The 18300-nt window shown below is 51.1% G+C and overlaps 1 protein-coding gene across 4 annotated transcripts in view; it reads left to right on the top strand.

The window, feature by feature from the left end:
- Positions 1 to 9322: 9322 nt before the first annotated feature.
- Positions 9323 to 18300, top strand: part of TVP23A (trans-golgi network vesicle protein 23 homolog A) — a 32380-nt gene continuing 23402 nt past the window's right edge. For all 4 annotated transcript variants that reach the window (XR_005016593.1, XM_036826913.1, XM_036826912.1 and 1 more), the window contains exons 1-2: positions 9323 to 9476; positions 9714 to 9793. Coding sequence is in view for 3 of the 4 variants with exons in the window: in XM_036826913.1 (XP_036682808.1) it covers positions 9468 to 9476; positions 9714 to 9793 (89 nt within the window). In the remaining variant the exon portion in view is untranslated. The remainder of the gene's footprint in view (positions 9477 to 9713; positions 9794 to 18300) is intronic.

Here is an 18300-nt window from a genome sequence, read left to right as displayed (position 1 = left end):
AGCAGCCTAGCTCGGGCTAAGTTGTGGCAGAGCTGGGATTGGAACCAGATTGTCAGGCTCCAGGGGTGTCAGCTCTGACTTGCACTGGTGTATGGCCATGAGCTTTGTTCCACAAGCACTGATGCCACTGGCACGTCCAGCTTCAGTTCGTTCTCCCACATCTGCTGGCCTCGACCACCCTCAGCTGCTAGTGGGTTTAGAGTCAGGGGTACAGAGGGTGGGGTCCAGGCCAGTTCACCGCTGCCACCATGAATCCATGGAGCTGGACAGGGCACAGATATCCCTGCTGGTGCTGCTGGCCAAGCTGGGACTTCTAGCTCAAACCTTGATGTTCTCGCAGGTCAAGGCTGCCATACGCCACCAGGGTACCAGATCCCCCCTGGGCACGATGTCTGTGCGCATCTCCCAGACAGCACTGCTGCCTCCTTCTTTGCGTTATGCTCCCAGCAGGTGATCCACAGCAAACTGCCTGGACCCCCCAGGCACACGGCACACAAGCACTTCAGTGCCCAGGTGGCTGGAGTGGGGGCAAATCTTGTCACCTTTTCACGTGCGCCTGGAGCACCACTCCTCTCTGACCCCTGCCTGCAGTGCTGAGTAAAATTCACCACCCTAGGACCCCCGTTTCCTCACTGTTATCCTCATTTCTGGCACCCCTTCCTGCCTACAGATGCTGCATTTCATGAGCTGTGGTTTCAGAGCTGGGGGTCCCATCTCTCCCAGGGCTCCTCAGCCCCTCTGTAGGTGAGGCTGGCAGGTATGAGGGCTCTGCACACCTCCACCTGCCGACAATCCTTAAGTGCCAGTGGGGTCAGGGTACCCATGGATTGGGGGTTGGTGCATGTGGTCCACACCTGCCCCAGCAGCTCCGGTCCAGCTAAATGTGGACTGTATGTAGATATAGGAAGGCATGGAGGTGCCAACCTACCCCAGGCAGGTGGGTGGCAGATGTGGGCTGAAGGTTCTGCTTTCAGTGCATCCAACAGATGGTGGGCACGGCAGGTGCCCATGTCCCTCAGATCCCCTTCCCACCCTCATGCCCACCAGCCTCCTTCGAGTTTTTACTCCCAGCAGCACCGCCTGCTCCCCTTTGCTGGAGGACAGCCCTCATGCTGCTGGAACCTGCCTTGCCTGTGTGTGCCCGGAGTCGGAAGTGCCTGGGAATACCTGTCCCTGCTGGGGGCAGCCCTGAACCGATAGCTGATGCATGGGGGAGTATAAATACTTCCACTCCCTCCCCCAAGTGGAGATTGTGAGTGAGCCACAGTTACCTTCTATTATGGGCTGCATTGTTTCCCCCCCTCCCCAAATTCATATGTTAAAGTCCTAACCCCCAGTACCTCAGAATGTGACCTTATTTGGAAATAAAGTCATGGCCAATGTAAATATTTAAGATGAGGTCATACTGGGGTAGGGTGGGCCTTCAATCCAGCATGACTGGTATCCCTATAAAAAAGGGATGGGCAGAGACCCGCTGCCTGGCACATTCCTCAGGGTCATTCATCTCTTCATTCACTTACTCACCAGACACTGGTCGAATGTCCACAGTGTGCCCGGCACTGTGCTAGGTGGACAGAAGGGGCGCCTGCTCTTATGGAGATAATATTCTAGTGGGGAGATGGGGAGGAGAAAGTTTGCTTAACTAATAAGAAAACAAGATAATTAAACATCATGGAAAGTGTTAGAAACAGGACAAAACATGTCTAGATCCCAGACCCTAGAAAAAGATTGGCTGGAACATGAGCTGGGGCTCAGGGAAGGCCTCCTGGAGAGAGAGCTCATATTTTCAGTCCTAAGAAAATCTGGAGGGGTAGGGCACTCCTGGCAGGGGAAACAGCAGGTGCAAAGGCCCTGCGGCAGGAAGGGGGATGGGGTTGCTGGAAATCTTAGAGTCTGGCCAGTGTTGTTACCATGATGAGTGGTGGAGGGTAAGGTGGGAAAAATCAATAGGTCCCCACCAAGCAGGGCCCACTGGGGACATCTTCTCTAGTGGGGAAGGACCCAAACTGGACCTCCAGCTGCTGGGGGAGAGACCAGCCTTATGATCTTCCCTGGGCCTGTGGGAGAGACCTGCCAAGCTCTCACTGCTGCAAGAGGAGGCCAGAGCTCAAGATGAGTAACAACTTCCACCCACTCTCCCTGAAATAGCCCTGCCATGAACCTGACATTTCTGCCCTTGTCCCAGCCCTTGAGCGATAAGAGGCCTTCTCTTGCCTGTTTGCCAACTCCTCCACAGCCTGGCGAGATATCAGATGACTTGGGAGGCCAGGTCGGACACATCAAAGCTTGGCTGTCCCTTTTGGCCCCTGGTCTGGAATTCCCCTTCTCGGGGGAGTGGCCAGCTGGCCTTTTTTTTTTTAGAGAAAAACTTCCTTCCGAGGGACCCTTAGAACCCCTATCAGAATCACTACTTCATCCTGATGGTATCTTCACTACGCTTGCTGGAGGGTGTCTTTGATCTGTCACTCCACGCAGGGTCAGGGATCCCTGAGTTGGGGGGCGGAGTGGAGTCCCTCCTCAGCCCCATCCCTGAGGAAGGTGGCTTCCCTGGGGAGGGGGTGTTTTCACAGTCTATGCACTTCACAAATGACGCAGGTGACTGGCCTTCATCGGTGGAAATGTGCGTCTACATCCACACACACGCACGCCTGTGTGCACACACGCCTGTGTGGAGGGGCCTGTGAGTGTGGGGTTGGCACTGTCCACAGACACGTGTCTACACATACAGCTGCGTGCTCCTGAGTCTAGATATTAGTGTGCATCTGCGTCTTTGTGTGGGCCTGTGTTTGCACTGGGGTCAGAGCGTGTGGCTTCGCTAGGCCAGCTCCCCACACCCCGCCCCCCAGGGAGGGGCAGACCAGAGCAAGGAGCAAGCTTCCGGCACACAGAGGCAGCATCACAGGGCTTCAGGGAAGGAGGCCTCAGCAAAAATGGGTGGCCAGCGGGGGCCACATGAGGGGATGCAGATTGGCAGCTGCGGGAAGGATGGTGACCGTCCAGCTCCTCTGTGCCAGGCACTCAACCCGGATCAATCTGTCAATCCTCACACCACCCTACCAGGGAGGGACCCATATCATGAGGGCACTGCCACTGGGGAAACAGAGTCACACAGCGGATAAGTAACTTGCAGACCATGCCGGGCTCTAAGCCATGCAGACTCTCTGCTCTTCATCCTGACGGTCGAGGGCGGCTGGCACAGAGGGGTAAGTAGTGAGTAGGGGTAGGGTGTGTGTGATCAGACCTGGGCCTGGGAAAGGCCCTGAGCTGCCCCTGATCCCCCATCAGGCAGGGGGGAAGCAACAGCCCCCAGGCCTGTCATTCCCGGGCCAGCAGCCGCTTCTCACCCTCAGCCTGGCATTCTCGCTGGTGCCTAAGGTCTGCCTGCCTGGCACCTGGCAGTGGTCCTGCATTCCCCCCAAGTCGGGTTGCCAGATCTAGCGAGTAAAAATAAGGGAGCCCGGTGAAAGTGAACTTGACGTAAACCACTTTTTAGTATAAGTATGTCCCATGCACTATTTGGGAGATAGTTATACTAAAACATTATCAGTCGTTCATCTCAACTTTGTCCTCTATTGCATCTGGCAAACCTATGACTCCAGGCCAGGGTGCATCCAGGCCCACAAGGCTGCCCAGCTGCCCCTGTGCCCCTCACCTTCCTGCTTCCCTGCAGAAGCTGCGCTCACTTCACAGGGCTCCTCCCCCCTGAACTGGGCCCTGTCCTTCTCCACGCTGGCAGCCACAGCAGGTGTCCAGGAAGGCAGAACAGATGGCCGAGGGGGGAAAGTGGGTCCCTCCTGTGGGCTGCCCGTGGAGCACCCATCCACCTTCCCAAGGGCAGGTGGTGCACAGGGTGAGCCCTCGATTTCTATCCAGATGGACCTCAGCTGTGCCTGGGCCTCTATTTCCCCATCTGTGAGATGGGCAGAGAGTCGCTGCCCTGCACACTCCTGGGTCCTTCACTTACCTGCTCATCCGTCTCCTCTGTGCTCAAATCTAGACACAGGGCCCTACCCTCACGGAGCTAAATTCTAGTTCAGAGAGAATACGAATGACCAAACACAGCAAGCAAAAGGAAAGAGTTAGGAGGGACATGAAAGGTCTCTCAAGAACTCAAAACAGAGAGAGCAAAGGCGTAGAGATAGTGGTTGGGTGGGAGAGTAGGCGGGAGGTCAGGAAGAGTGGCTTGGAGCCTCTATGTTATCAGCCCTGTGAAAAATCAGTGTGTGTGCTGGGAAGCATTGATGCAGAAGAAACAGCACATGCGAAGGCCCCGAGGAAGGAAAGACCCATGTGGCTGTTCTGATGACTGGTGGGATCTGGCCGGCGTACAGTAGCAGAGTGTCTCTGAGCCAGCTGGCAGAGGGTAGCTGGTTCGGCCCTGCAAAGCCTTATGAGCCAGGGTGGGAGTTTGGGGTCTACCTGATGGGAGGGGGAAGGTGGAAGCCTCTCAGCTGAGGATGGAGACCCAGGTTTCCTGCTCCCACCTCTGCACAGGGCAGGATACAGCTCTGGCAGCAGACGTGGGAGGGGTGGAGTGCCCTGTGAAAATCTGTGCTAAGTGGAAAGATAAGAAGACCTAGGAAAAGTCCTGTTCGTTGGGGAAGTCCTGGTCTCTCCGACAATATTCCTGTAGCAGTTTGCAGGCAAGGCCTAGCCCTTGCTATTTACCTGGCACCCAGCCCCTACCTTGCAGCGGTATTTCTTTGTCAAGTCAGCTGCCATAGGGGTGGGCTGGGGTGGAGTGCCCTATTTAACAGGCTGAGAATGTGGGGTTCCCCTCCCCAGGGAGGCAATAGAACACAGACTGTGGGAAGATGCAGAAGACAAACGGTCTGGGTCCTTCACAGACACATTGCAAGAGAAGAGCTAGGGAGAGGAACCTTCTGGTTTTGCGAGATTTATCTGTGCGTTAATCACTTGCAGGGTGTGGCCCTGGTTGGTATGTGACTGACACAAACCCTGGGATATAAAAATATTTATGAAACACTTGGGAAATGAACCCTGACAAGATCTCTAACACTAGGGTTATTATTCATTGTGTTAGGCATGGTGATGAGATTGCAACTTTTAAAAATGGACACATAATTCAAATACCATAGAATTCACCCTTTTAAAGTGTAACACGTGGTGATTTTTAGGATATTCCCAAAGCTGTGCAATCGTCACCACTATCTAATTCCAGAACACTTTCATCACCCGCAAAAGAAATTGAGTACTAATTAGCAGTCACCCCCTAACCCCTGGCAACCATTCATATACTTTCTGTCTCTATGGATTTGCCAATTCTGGACATTTCGTATAAATGGAATCAGGCAATGGGTGCATACAGCTTCTTTCACTGAGCATGTTTGCAAGATTCATCCAGGTGTAGCAGGTATGGGCACTTCATTCCTTCTTATTGTGGAGATTATTCATTGTATGGATAGGGTACATTTTGTTTATCCCTTCATCAGCTGACAGGCATTTGGGCTGTTTCTATCTTTGGGCTACTATGAATTATGTTGCTATGAACATTCCTGTACAAGGTTTTTTGTGAACATGTTTTCAGTTCTCTTGGGGACGTACCTAGGAGTGGAATTGCTACAGCTTTGTTTTTTTCAAGAGTCCATTCTTAGAGCTACGTACCAAAATATTACAGTGAAATGATAAGATGCTGGGGTTTGCTTCAAAATCATACAGAAGAAGGAAAGAGGGAATGGATCAATGCAAAAAGATGGGCTGTATGAGTTGGGAATTTTGAATCAGGACAAGTGCATGAGGGTTTATTATGCTATTTACTTTATATTTGTTTCAATTTGGGCATAAAAATTCTTTTTAATATCGAGGCTCAGTCCAGAGTGGCTTCCCTGTCCTCCTTTTGAATTCCCAGTCAATCACTCTCTAGAATAGAAATGTAATGCGAGCCACACACATCATAGTAAATGTGCTGGTAGCCACATTTAAAAAAGTAAAAACAAGGCAAGTTGATTTTAATTGTACTTTAACCCAATAGAGCCAAAACAGGATCATTGTAACACGTGAGCCATTTTAAAATTATGAGAAGATATTTTACATCCTTTTTTCCTGCTAAGTCTTCAAACCTCAGTGTGTATTTTATGCTGACAGAACACCGCCATCGGTCTCGCCCCCTTTCAACGGCTCCATAGTAACTCCTGGCTCCCAGATGGGACAGGGCAGCTTTGTTTGGGGCGCTTAATGCACTTTTCAAAAAGTTCTTGTGACTTTTTTTTTTTATCCATCTACAACTGGGATGTCGGCCCAAAGAGGGCAAGCACCATATGTGTCTCACCAAGTGCTGTGTCCCTGTGTCTAGACCAGCATATCAAGCACAGAGCAGGTGAGGGCTGAGTGAGTGAAGGACCCGGGAGTGTTCAGGGAAGTGAATCTCTACCCATTTCACAGATGGGGAATCAGAGGCCCAGGCACAGCTGAGGTCCATCTGGGTAGAAATCCAGGGCTCACCACGTGCACTGCCTCCCCCTGGCAAGGTGGATGGGGATCCCAAGGGCAGCCCCTACACACCCTCCCCCTAATTACTACTTCATCAGTGCTAGCTGCCCTTGTGCTGCAGGATAAAGAGCAGAAAGTCTGCGTGCAGAGAGCCAGCATGGTCCAGCCAGGCTGACTCCTCCCGCCTCCCCCAGCCATGCTCCGGGCTCCCACGTTCAGCCTTGTTAGTCCAATCCAAGTCTCTGCCTTCTGGTTCAGGGCTCCTGGGGTCCTGTCTGGGGGAGAGAGCCATGCACAGTCCTCTATTCCAGCTGTCATTAGTGCCGGGTACACGCAGATGCGAAATGGCCAACAGAGCTGAATGTGCAGCTCCTGTGCCCCCATGAAGGTGGTTGTCCCTCGGCAGAAGGAATGACTGTGGCCTGAGGCTCAGGTCCTGTGTGCTGCCCAGCCCACAGGGGCTCCTTGGACTTCGAGCCCCTCTGCTGATGACCACAGCCAGTGTCACCAGGGCCACTGTTTCTGAGCCCCTACTCTGAGGCAAGCTTTTCACATGTGTTTTCGCTAGTCCTTGCATCATCCTTGCCAGGTGAGGGGAGGTGCAGTCCCATTTTACAGGTGTGGAGACGAGACCAGAGAGGTGAAGCCCCCTGCCCAAGGCCACCCAGCCAGGAAATGGTGGACCCACATGCGCAGCTGGGGCTGCCTGACTCCGGAGTTGACCTCCAAGGGCCGTCTAGAGGCCAGTGGCTGCCTGAGCCTGGAGACCCTGCCCTTGGGTTGTTCTGGCTTCAGGGCTGGAAGCCACACCGCAGGGATCAGAGATGGGGCTGCTTCTCAAAGCTCTGTTCCCCAAGCCCCTCCTGGGCCAAGACGAGCAGAGGTGACTTGAGGCAGGTTTCAGGGGCCAGGTTCAGTGGCACCAGTGTGAGGGGAGAAGGTCAGTGTTTCCTGGAAGTCTCTGAACCCAAGGATTCCCCAGGGCCCTTATTAAAAGCAGATGCCCAAGCGTGGCCCTGGAGCTTCAGAAGGCCCAGAGTGGGGTCCTGGAATCTGCATTTAACCAGCAGCCCCAGGTGAAACCACTGCAGCTGGTTTCAAAGCCAATGATGAATTCCCTGCAGAGTCCTCGGGTTCTCTGCCCACTCTCAAATTCCACAGGCTGACCCCACAGAGGGTCAGCCAGGTGTATGGGGGAGGGAGGGCGCTTTCCCCTGGAGGCCCCGCTTTGGGCCCCAACATCTGCACCCTCAGCCTGTGCCCCCCCCGAGGACAGCTCAGGAGCATGTGACCTCCACATGGTGGGAGCTGAGGCTCTTCTGAAGGTACCCCCAACCCCATGACTGAGAATGACAGTTTGTCTTCCAGTTTGCCCCCCCAAGGGGGCTTCCAAGGGGGCTTTCCTACCTCCTCTCCCCCTTGGGGACTCTCTAAGCCCCAACTTGACAGATACCAACAGTTGGTGATTCTCAGAGAGGAAAAGCCCCTAAATGTTCTGTAACGGCTTCTCACCTCCACCTGCCCTCTGCTGTGGCCCTTTCTCACCCCTCCCCTATTACCCCTCGAGGGCAGCTGGGGCCCAGAGGGGGAGGGGAGCTTAGGGCACCCCAGTCTCTCAGTGTGACACTCTTTTGTGCCTGGAGCCGACTTTGAGCTGGAAGAGCCAATAGGCTTTTCTAGAAAGCCGGGCTTTGGTGGTTTAGATCCTTACGATTCAAAGGGTGGTCCAGAGGCCTGCATCAGCATCCCCTGAGCACTTGTCAGAGCTGCAGCCTCTCAGGCTCCTCGCAGGTCCCCGGACTCCTGAAGGTGGCATTCCCAGGAGAAAATACCTTCCCTCCACAGTACCTGGCAGGCCCTTCATGGGTTCAGGTTAGGGCATTGAGTGGGGTGCCTGACCAGGGCTCAGAGTTTAGGTACATTCTTGCAGCTCTGCTCCCTACCCCTCCTCCAGGGCACACCCCAGGCGGCCACCCCGGTGGGGACCAGCAGTGGGTTAATTGTGTCAGGAGCTTGTGGACCACTAGTCCTTTTCTGGGTCACCAGGGATGGGGGGCAGGTACCTGTTGTCCGTGGCAGGAGGGCAAAGGGCAGGACTAGGGGCCTTGGCATCTAGACTCTAGGCCCTCTGTCCCTGGGTAACTGGCCAGGAGGAGGAGAGGGCAGAAAGGAGAGGAGTGACCTTGTCCCGGGCCAGGAAAAAGTTTCAGGTGGCAAGCCTTCTTTCCTGGGAAGGCCTTTACATCCAGAAACACTACTATTACTGCTAATAAAAATTATTTTGTGCACAATATGTGTCTGGCACCACGATGCATGCAGATGTCAACTGTGGGCAGCAGTGGTACCCAAGCCGTGGCTGCAGCAGATTCGCCCGTTAAAAGGCAGAATCCCGGGATCCACTCCAGGCCTTATGAATCTGAAGGGTTGGGCCTGGGAAACTGCTTTTAATAATGGCCCTAGGGAATTCTCGGGATCCGAGAGTTTTGGGGAACACTGACCTTCTCCAAACCCTGAAAGAGGCTGCCCAACACTGACATTCATTCATTCACCCTCTCACTCGCTCATTCGACACCTACGGACCATCCACCTCATTCACGGACCCACCCGCTCTATTCCTCCCTGGATCACTGGCCTCGGTTCCCATGTCCTCCTCTGAGCCCGTATCGTCCCCTCCCTGCCGCCGCTCTGTCTTCGCCCTCCATCCTTCCACTGGGCGCCAGCTCTTTCTTTCCTAGGCGCTGTCCCCAGCGAGCCGGGGGCCGAGGGACCCTCCCAAGCCCCGCCCCCGCCCCCGCCCCCGCCCGGGCAGCCGAGCCCACCTCCCCCGCCCGCGACTGCGCTCTGGGCCCCGCGCGCCCCGCCCCCACCGGAGACCTGAGCGGAGGCTGCACCGGGGGCCTCAGGTTTCGACCCCACCGCGCCTCTAGCCGCAGCTGCCCGCCGGGCATCCCAGCCCTTCCGCAGCGAGAGGTGGAGCCGGAGGCTGGGTTGTGGGCTCCAGGTGGGCTCTGGGAGGGATGAAGCAGGTAGGGCCGCGGGGATCTGGGGATGGGAGGGTGGTGGCGAGGACGCCAGGAGCCTGCGGGAGCGCTGGGAGAAGCGGGGAGGAGGAGGAGGGATGCGGGAGCCGGGGCTTGGGCCTGCTCTGGACCCCAAATGGGCCGAAGGCGGAGAAGGGGAGGGGTCCCGCCAGCAGAGAGGGTTGGGGCCAAAGGGCCTGTGCACCGCGTAAGGGTTTTTCACCCACCTTTGGTGTCCCCCAGGCCCTGGTGGACGATACTGAGGATGTGTCCCTGGATTTTGGCAACGAAGAGGAGCTGGCGTTTCGGAAAGCCAAGATCAGGTATGCTGGGACTGGGCATTGGGCAAGCATCCCACAGAGCTGCAAATTCATTCATTCACATTCATTCATTCAGAATGTATTGAGCACCTGGTGTGTGCCAGGCATGGGGCAAGGGACACACCCTGGACAGATCAGACAAGGTTCTGCCCTCCTGGAGCCTGCAGTCTTGCGGGGGAGGGGACGAACATTGAACAGGCAAACAAAGATATTAACAAGATAATTAGTGTGAGAAGAGTTGGGAAGAAAATCAACCCGATGATGAAAGAGAAAGTAATTGGGGGAGGCCAGTTGCCTTAATGCAGTCAGGGAGGGCCTCTCTGAGGAGGTGATGTTTCGGCTGAGACCTGAATGATGAGAGGCAGCCAGCCATGCATGGGAGACTGCAGGAAGCCTTCCATGTAGAAGGAACAGCAGGTTCAAGGGCCCCAGGCTGTGTTTGGAAGGTCAGAGAAAAGCCACTGTGTCTGGAGGGTAGTGGGGGAGAAGACAGGGGTTGGCAGGAGGCTGGAGAGGTGGACAAGGGCTTGAATTTTTATTCTTATCCCTGCTTCAGCTCCAGCCAGCCAGACGTAGTGTTGGCTTAAAACAACAGAGATTTATTATCTCACAGTTCTGGAGGCTAGAAGTCCAAAATCAGTTTCACTGGGCTGAGACCAAAGTGTCTGCAGGACAACACTCCTTCTGGAGGTTCTAGGGGAAAATCTGTTCTTTGCCTTTTCCAGCTTCTGGTGGCCTCTGCCCTTCAAGGGCAGCAGTGTAGCATCTTCCAGTCTTTCTCTGTTCCATTTCACATCGCCTTTTCCTCTGTGTGAAATCTCCCTCTGCCTTCCTCTTACAGGGTTACTTGTGATTGCATTTACAGCCCACCTGGATAATCCAGGGTAATCTCCCCATTTGAAGAGCCTTAATTTAATCACACCTGCAAAGCCCTTTTTGCAGTATGTGGTAGCATTCACAGCTTTCAGGGATTAGGACCCTGGATTGAGGGGCAATTATTGAGCTTATCATAATGGCCAATGATTGTTTTTAAGAAAAGACACAATAAGACAACTGGAATCCTGGGGAATCTTCTAGAACATCTAAATGCATTATATGTTCAGTCTTTATTGAGCTCCTTCTGTATGCCCACCTGGGCTGGTGGCTGGGGATATACAGTATACAGGACACACCCCCTGCCTCTGTGGAGTCGCCTGGTCTAGAGCAGGGATGGTCACCCTCGACACTGCTGACATTTGGGGCCAGATACCTCTGTGCTGCAGGGGCTGTCCTGTGCATTGCAGGATATTTAGCAGTAAAGCCATGGCCTTTACTGACCAGATGCCCAGTAGCATCCCACGAGTAGTGTCTGCAGACACTGCCAAATGTTCCCTGGGAGGCAGACTCGCCCCGGGTTGAAAACTGTCGGTGTGGGGATGTAGGGTGTAAGCATGCCCATGGCTGTTATGATTCAGTGTTTTAAGTGCTGTGATTGGCAGAAGCTTGGGCACTTATGCTGGTCAGGGGAGGAAGTGACAGCTAAGCTGAGACCTGAAGGATAGGTAGGAGTTAACGAAGCGGGGGTGGGGGGACACATGCAAAGGCTTAGAGGTGAGGTCATGAGTTTAGGGAGCTGAGACTGCTTTAGTGGAGAGTAGTCTGAGCAGAGGCTGGGGCCACACCGGGAAGGGCTTACAGGGGAAGTTCTGGAGCTGCACTGTCCACTAGAACATATGGGAATGTACTACACCTGTGCTGTTTGGTGTGGTGGCCACCAGCCACTCTGGCTGGTGAACACTTGATATGTGGCTAGTGTGACTGAGGGACACACGTTTGGATATTTAATTTTAATAGCCACATGTGGCTACCATATTGGACAGTGCAATTCTAGAGTTGGAATTTGCACAATGCAGTGACATGATCAGAATTACATAATAGACAGTGGATTGTAAGAGAAGAAGGAATCGCGAAGCAGAAGCTGGGAGCTTGGGCCAGGGCGCAGGCAGGGGTGATGGAGGGAAGTGGAGGGGCCCAGAGGCACAGAAGAGGCAGAATCAGCCAGCCTCGGTGATGATCAAGATGTGGGTGTGGATGGGAATAGTCAAGGGTGATGCCCAGGCCTCTGGCCTAGTGACCCAGGTGAAGGAGCACTTCTGGGGGAAAGACGTTGAGCCCAGAGTCATCTTTGTTGGGTTGTGGTAGAATGTTCTAATGGCCAGGTGTGATGGACAGCAGGGAAGAGAGGCTGGGAGCTCTGGGGGCGTCATCTGGGCTGCATGCAGAGATCTGGGAGGCAGCAGCTCATGGCTGTGTGTGTGTTTGAGAACTAACCATCCCAGAATCCTCTGTGCCTAATGCAGATTTCTGGTACAGGCCTCAACCTACGTAACCAGATTCATAGGGGATGGGCATCTCTAGTTGATTCTGATGCTCAAGAAGAATATAGAGATGGCTCTAAATCCTGAGCATAAATGAAGTCACCCAGATAGCAGGATGGAAAGGAGGTTCTTAACTGGGGTCTGTATATGGGCTTCACAGGGTTCAGGAACCCTGTGTAAACTATTATCTAAGTTTCACATGTGTGCTGCTTTAGGAAAAGGACTCAAACTTTAATTACATTGTCAAATGGGTCCATGATCCAAACAAGAATCACTAGTATCAGGTGAGAATTGTTATTTGTCAATTCCATGTTGAAATGGATTCCAGGTTGACTTTGAAGGGAGGTGAAGTGATGGAAGGGGCCCTATAACAGGAGTCTGGGATTTCAGGGCCACTTCTTCCTTTACCACTTGCTGACTTTGTGATTTTGGACAGTGTTCACCTTGCCTTGTTGAGCCTTGACCCATCTGTAAAATGGGGGTACTTGTACCATCCTGACCTCACCACGTGGTGGCTATACAATTTGTTCAGTACGTATTTACCCAGCATCTGTGTACAGGTGCTAGCTAAGCCCTGGGGACAGACACCTGGTCCCTTCCCTTCCTGTCCCTGGTTCCAGGTCAGTGAAGTGCAGTGTGGTGGGGAGAGCACCTTGCAGAATCAGTGAAGGATGTGACTCCACAGCAGGTAGAGGAAATGTTAGGTATGCTGCATGTGTTTTTCCAGTGCGCTACTTTTTTTTCTTTTTTACCTTTTCTTATTGTGGAAAAAAACTCCCCACGACATAAAATTTATCATCTTAACCCTTTTTTTAAGTGTTCAGTAGTGTTAAATATATTCATGTTGTTGTAAAACAGATCTCCAGAACTTTTTCATCTTGCAAATCTGAACCTCTGTCCCCATGAAACACCACCTCTCTATCCCCCCTCCCCTCAGCCCCTGGCAACCATCATTCTTCTTTCTGTCTCTCTAAACTTGACAACTTTAGATACTTCATGTAAATGGAATCATAGAGAATATGTCTTTTTGTGACTGGCTTTTTTCACTTAACATAATGTTCTCAAGGTTCATCATGTTGTATCACGTATCAGAATTTTCTTCCTTTTAAAGACTGAAAAATATTCCATTGTGTGTATAGACCACACTTTGTTCATCGATTCGTCTGTTAATGGACACTTGGGTTGCTTCCACGTTTTAGCCCTTGCGAATAGTACTGAAATGAACATAGATATGCAATTATCTCTTCAAGACCCTGCTTTCAATTCTTCATGTATACCCAGAAGTGGAACTGTTGAGTCATATGATAATTCTAGTTTTAATTTTTTTTTTCCTTTTTTTTTTCCTTTTTGGCTGCACCACACGGCATGTGGGATCCTAGTTCCCTGACCAGGGATTGAACCCACACCCCCTGCAGTGGGAGCGCAGAGTCTTTGACCACCAGGGAAGTCCCTAGTTTTAATTTTTTGAGGAACTTTCATGCTATTTTCCATAACAATTGAACCATTTTACAATCCCAAAAGCAATGCACAGGGTTCCAATTTCTCTACATCCTCACCAACAATTGTTACTTTCTGTTTTTTCAGAGTATCCATCTTGATGGATGTGAGGTGGTATCTCATTGTGGATTTGATTGCATTTCCCGAGTGATTAGTGATGTTGAGCATCTCTTCATGTGCATGTTTGCCATTTGTGTATCATCTTAGGAGAAATGTCTATCCAAAGTCCTTTGCCTAGTTTTTAATCAGGTTATTGGATTTTTTGTTGTTGTTCAGTTGTAGGAGTTCTTTATATATTCTGGATATTAAGCCCTTATGAAATGTATGATTTGCAAGTATTTTCTCCCATTTCATGGGTTGCCTTTCCACTCTGTTGATGGTGTCCTCTGATGCACAAAAGTTTTTAAATTTTATATAGTTCCATTTATCTATTTTTACTTTTGTTGTCTCTGCTTTTGGTGTCATATTGTATGTGTGAGTGTATGTTTTTACTGAAATATAATTCACATGTCATAAATTCACACTTTAAAATATACAATTCAGTGTGGTTTTTAGTCTATTCACAAGGTTGTGCAATCATCATCACTATATAGTTCCAGAATTCTTTTTTTTAAAATTTTTTATTTATTTATTTATTTTTAGCTGTGTTGGGTCTTCGTTTCTGTGCGAGAGCTTTCTCTAGTTGTGGCAAGTGGGGGGACCACTCTTCATTGCGGTGCGCGGGCCTTTCAGTGTCGCGGCCTCTCTTGTTGTGGAGCACGGGCTCCAGACGCGCAGGCTCAGCAGCTGTGGCTCACGGGCCTAGTTGCTCCGCGGCATGTGGGATCTTCCCAGCCCAGGGCTCAAACCCGTGTCCCCTGCATTGGCAGGCAGATTCTCAACCACTGCACCACCAGGGAAGCCCAAGTTCCAGAATTTTTGATCACCCCAGATGGAAGCCCTGTACCCATTAAGCTGTCATTTCCCATTTCTCCCCTCCCCCAGCCCCTGGAAACCACTAATCTACTTTCTGTCCCTTTGAATTGGCCTATTCTGGACATTTCATGTAAATGGGATCATACAGTATGTGGCCTTGTATCTGGCTTTTTTCACTGAGCAAAATGTTTGCAAGGCTCACCCACGTGTTGGCGTGAACTTCATTACTTTTTACTGCTGAATAATATTTCATTGTATGGATAGAGTACATTTTTCTTATCCTTCGTAAGTTGATGGGCATTTGAGTTGTTTCTGCTTTTTGGTTCCTGTGAATAACGCTGCTGTGAACATCCATGTACAAGTTTATGTATGAACATATGTTTTCAGTTCTCTTGGGCATCAACCTAGAAGCAAAACTGCTTGGCCAAATGGTAACTCTGTGTTTTAGCCATGCTGTGTTACAGACCAACTTTTAGTGAGTACTCTGGGCTTCCAGCTGCCTTGGGGAGCAGGAGAAGCCTGGACTTGAGGTCAGACAGACCCAGCTTTGGATCTTGGTTCCGCCATTCCCCAGCCAACTAACTGCGGCTGTGGGTTAGATTGGCAGACAGCCTCTCCAGACAGACAGGCTTTCATATACACCTGTTTACTTGGCTCTCGAGAAGGATACGAGGCAGAGACACAGCGTCTTCATCTCATCGGGGGACTCAGCTGCTTCTGCTCTGTCGCTACGGGGGCTCTGCTGGGCTAGCAGCGACAAGAGCCAAACACTGTGGGTCACCTTGAGGCATAACAGCTTCAGTTCTGTTTCCTGCCAACCTTTTCTAGGATTCTGTTCACCGAGGTCCAAGGCCTGCTTGCCAGCTCACAGATCCTCCAGCCCAGAGGCAGTTCCACGCCACGAGCAGGCACATAGGACACTGCCATGGGAGACCCAGATCATTCCCAGGCAGGCGGTCCTGATGTTAACCCTTCACTCACAGTGACCTTGAACAAATCAGGGCACCTCCGGATCCCCCATTTTCTCATCTGTAAAATGTGAATGATGTTAGCTCCATCATAGGGTTGTGTAAAGAGGACTCAGTTGGGTGACGAATGTATGCAACAAATCCAGCGGGACCCCTGACACCTTGTATGTCCTTCATAAATGGTACTTGCTATCATAAGTGTACTTCAGTGTCTTGACTCTGTGGGCAGGGCTGGGGCAGAGGCATGTCCTCAGTTGCAACAGGACATCACACTGGGGTTGTCCCTGGAGCTGGAGACTGTCCCTCATGTGGAAAGATTGGTTTATGCTTTCAAGGCACTGTCTTCACAAAATTCATTTGGACCCAAAAGTCGTGGTTTCCAATGGATTCCCACCCAAAGTAGGATGATGTCCTCTTGCCCCAGGCAGAGTTATTGGATCTGATTTTGGTCTCAGTTGTCAGGGCTGGTTTATTGGCAGGGTTTGGTCAGTGTTCTGTGGTTGGTCCTCATTCAGCACAGTGGGCATTAAATTGAGGGGAATCTCACTCTTTGGTGTCAGGTGCCACTGGGAGTCACATGTTAGTGGGGCCAGGACCCAAGGCAGAAATCACATAAAATCAAAACTGCCCCTGCAAATCCCCATCTAGCCTGTCGAGTAGAATAACATTTTGTCTTTCAGGAAGTCTCCTACCGTCCATTCATCTTCCCATGTTGGATACCAAAGCTGTTCCTCAAAACGAGCTGCAGATGAAATTGTTGGCTGCTTTTTAGGGGAAGTTAGATTGAATGAAAAACAATAGCAAACACTTACTTACCTAGCACTTACTATACGCAGGCACTGTTCTCAGTATTTTACTCATAAAATTCATTTAAGCTGTATTACAAACCTATGAAGTCGATACTATGATTTTTATCAATTTCAAGATGAAAGAAATTGAGGGAAAGAGTTGAGGGATTGGCCCGACGTCACACAGCTGTGAAATTGTGGGGTGGGGATTTGAACCCTTAGATCCGGCTCTGGAGTTGCATCTCAGGTTATGCTGTGCTTAGGGGCACAGATGCTCACGCAGGGAGGGACGCTCGGGGACAGGCTCTGCCCTGGGAACGGCATTCTCAGGCCTTCCATCTTGTGCTTCCTCTGGGGAGTACTTTATATTTTCCTTGTGTACGTGAGAATGTGGAATTGCCCACTCTTTAGATCAGGCTTTCTGAACCCTCGGCACTGTGATACTTGGCGCTGGGTAATTCTTTGTGGAGGCTGTCCTGTGTATTGTAGGACTTTAGCGGCATCCCTGGACTTCACCTACTAGATTGCCAGTAACACTGCCTTCTACAGTCGTGACAACCAAAGAAGACTCCAGACATTGCCAAGTGAAGTCCCCTAGGGGCAAAATTGCCCCTGGTTGAGAACCCTGATTTAGATTATTCTCTTGCTCTCTCTGGGGTCTGGATTTGGAGAAATTAAATTTGCACTTGAGGGAACTCAGAGGTCTGAGACCTCTGTGTTTGACATTGACCCAAGAGAAGCTGCTGGGGTGGGGGCCAAGGAAGGAGGGGGGCAGGTGATGGTACAGATGCACCTTGGTGGCCGTCCATTATTCCCAGAAATCAACACAGGCACACCTCTAATTGCTACACACACACACACACACGCATTGTGCTACAACACACAGATAAGAATAATTTTGGTTTTACTTTGTTGTTAGGAAGTCTGATTGCCTTGATAAGTCTGATTGCCTCTGGACCCCTCGCCCAGACCCCTGTCCCCGGTGACTTTGGGCAACAAGTCACGCTGCCCCTCTTCCCACTCTAAAATCTATTTTTAAAATATAGAAATAATGACACATAAGCAGGTCTCACCAATGGCTGATGGTTTAAATTTAAGGAAGGTTCATGATTACCAAGGAAAATAACCCGCAGAATCAAGGAACTAGACAGATTTCAGTTCTCTTTGATTAGGGCGAGGGATTACATGTTTTGAAATTAACCCCTTACATCTCCAGCTGCTTTACTTCCCCTTATTTATATTTCTTGTTAACATGAAATTGATTGCATAAGCAGTGCCAACAATAAATTCACCAAAGGGAGATTTCTTCTAAACTATGACCCACACAATTGGGGAAGGCATTTGGGACCAGAAGAAGACTTTGGTCAGAAGTTGGTTCCTTGATGTTCAGTATTGGAGAACAGCTGGGCCGTGTGGACCTGGAGTGTTTAACTCACTCACTCATTTATTCCAGGGTTGACGCTATTGACATTTGGGGCTGGACATCCTTTGCTGTGGGGGCCCGTCCTGTGCACTGTAGGATGTTTAGCTGCATCCCTGGCCTCCACCCACTAGATGTCAGTAGCAACCCCTCCCCAAGTTGTGACAACCAAAAATGTTTCCAGACATTGCTGGTGGGGGACCCCGAATCACTTCCATTTGAGAAGCACTGATTTATTCTTTCACTCATTCATTTATGCATTAAGTCAACAGAACCTTTCAAGGACCTTTGCGTGCCAAACACTGTTCTAAGGGCCACAGGGAAAACCAGACAGGCCTGGTCCTTGCCTTCATGGAGCTGACTCTCTCCTGTCATGGAGAGACAGTGAACACATAAGCAAATATCTAAACAAAGTGACATCGGAGAGTGGTAAGTGCCATGAAAAAGGGGGCCAGGGCTGGGGGCCCCTTTAGGTTCTAGGGGGGTCAGAGGAGGCCTGAGGAGATGCATTATTCGGTCTGAGACCCAAATATGAAGGAGGAGCCAGGCATGGGAAGATGCACAG

This window comes from Balaenoptera musculus, chromosome 15 (assembly GCF_009873245.2).
Source record: "Balaenoptera musculus isolate JJ_BM4_2016_0621 chromosome 15, mBalMus1.pri.v3, whole genome shotgun sequence".
NCBI classification, from domain to species: domain Eukaryota; kingdom Metazoa; phylum Chordata; class Mammalia; order Artiodactyla; family Balaenopteridae; genus Balaenoptera; species Balaenoptera musculus.
This window is presented reverse-complemented; position numbering and strand designations above follow the sequence as displayed.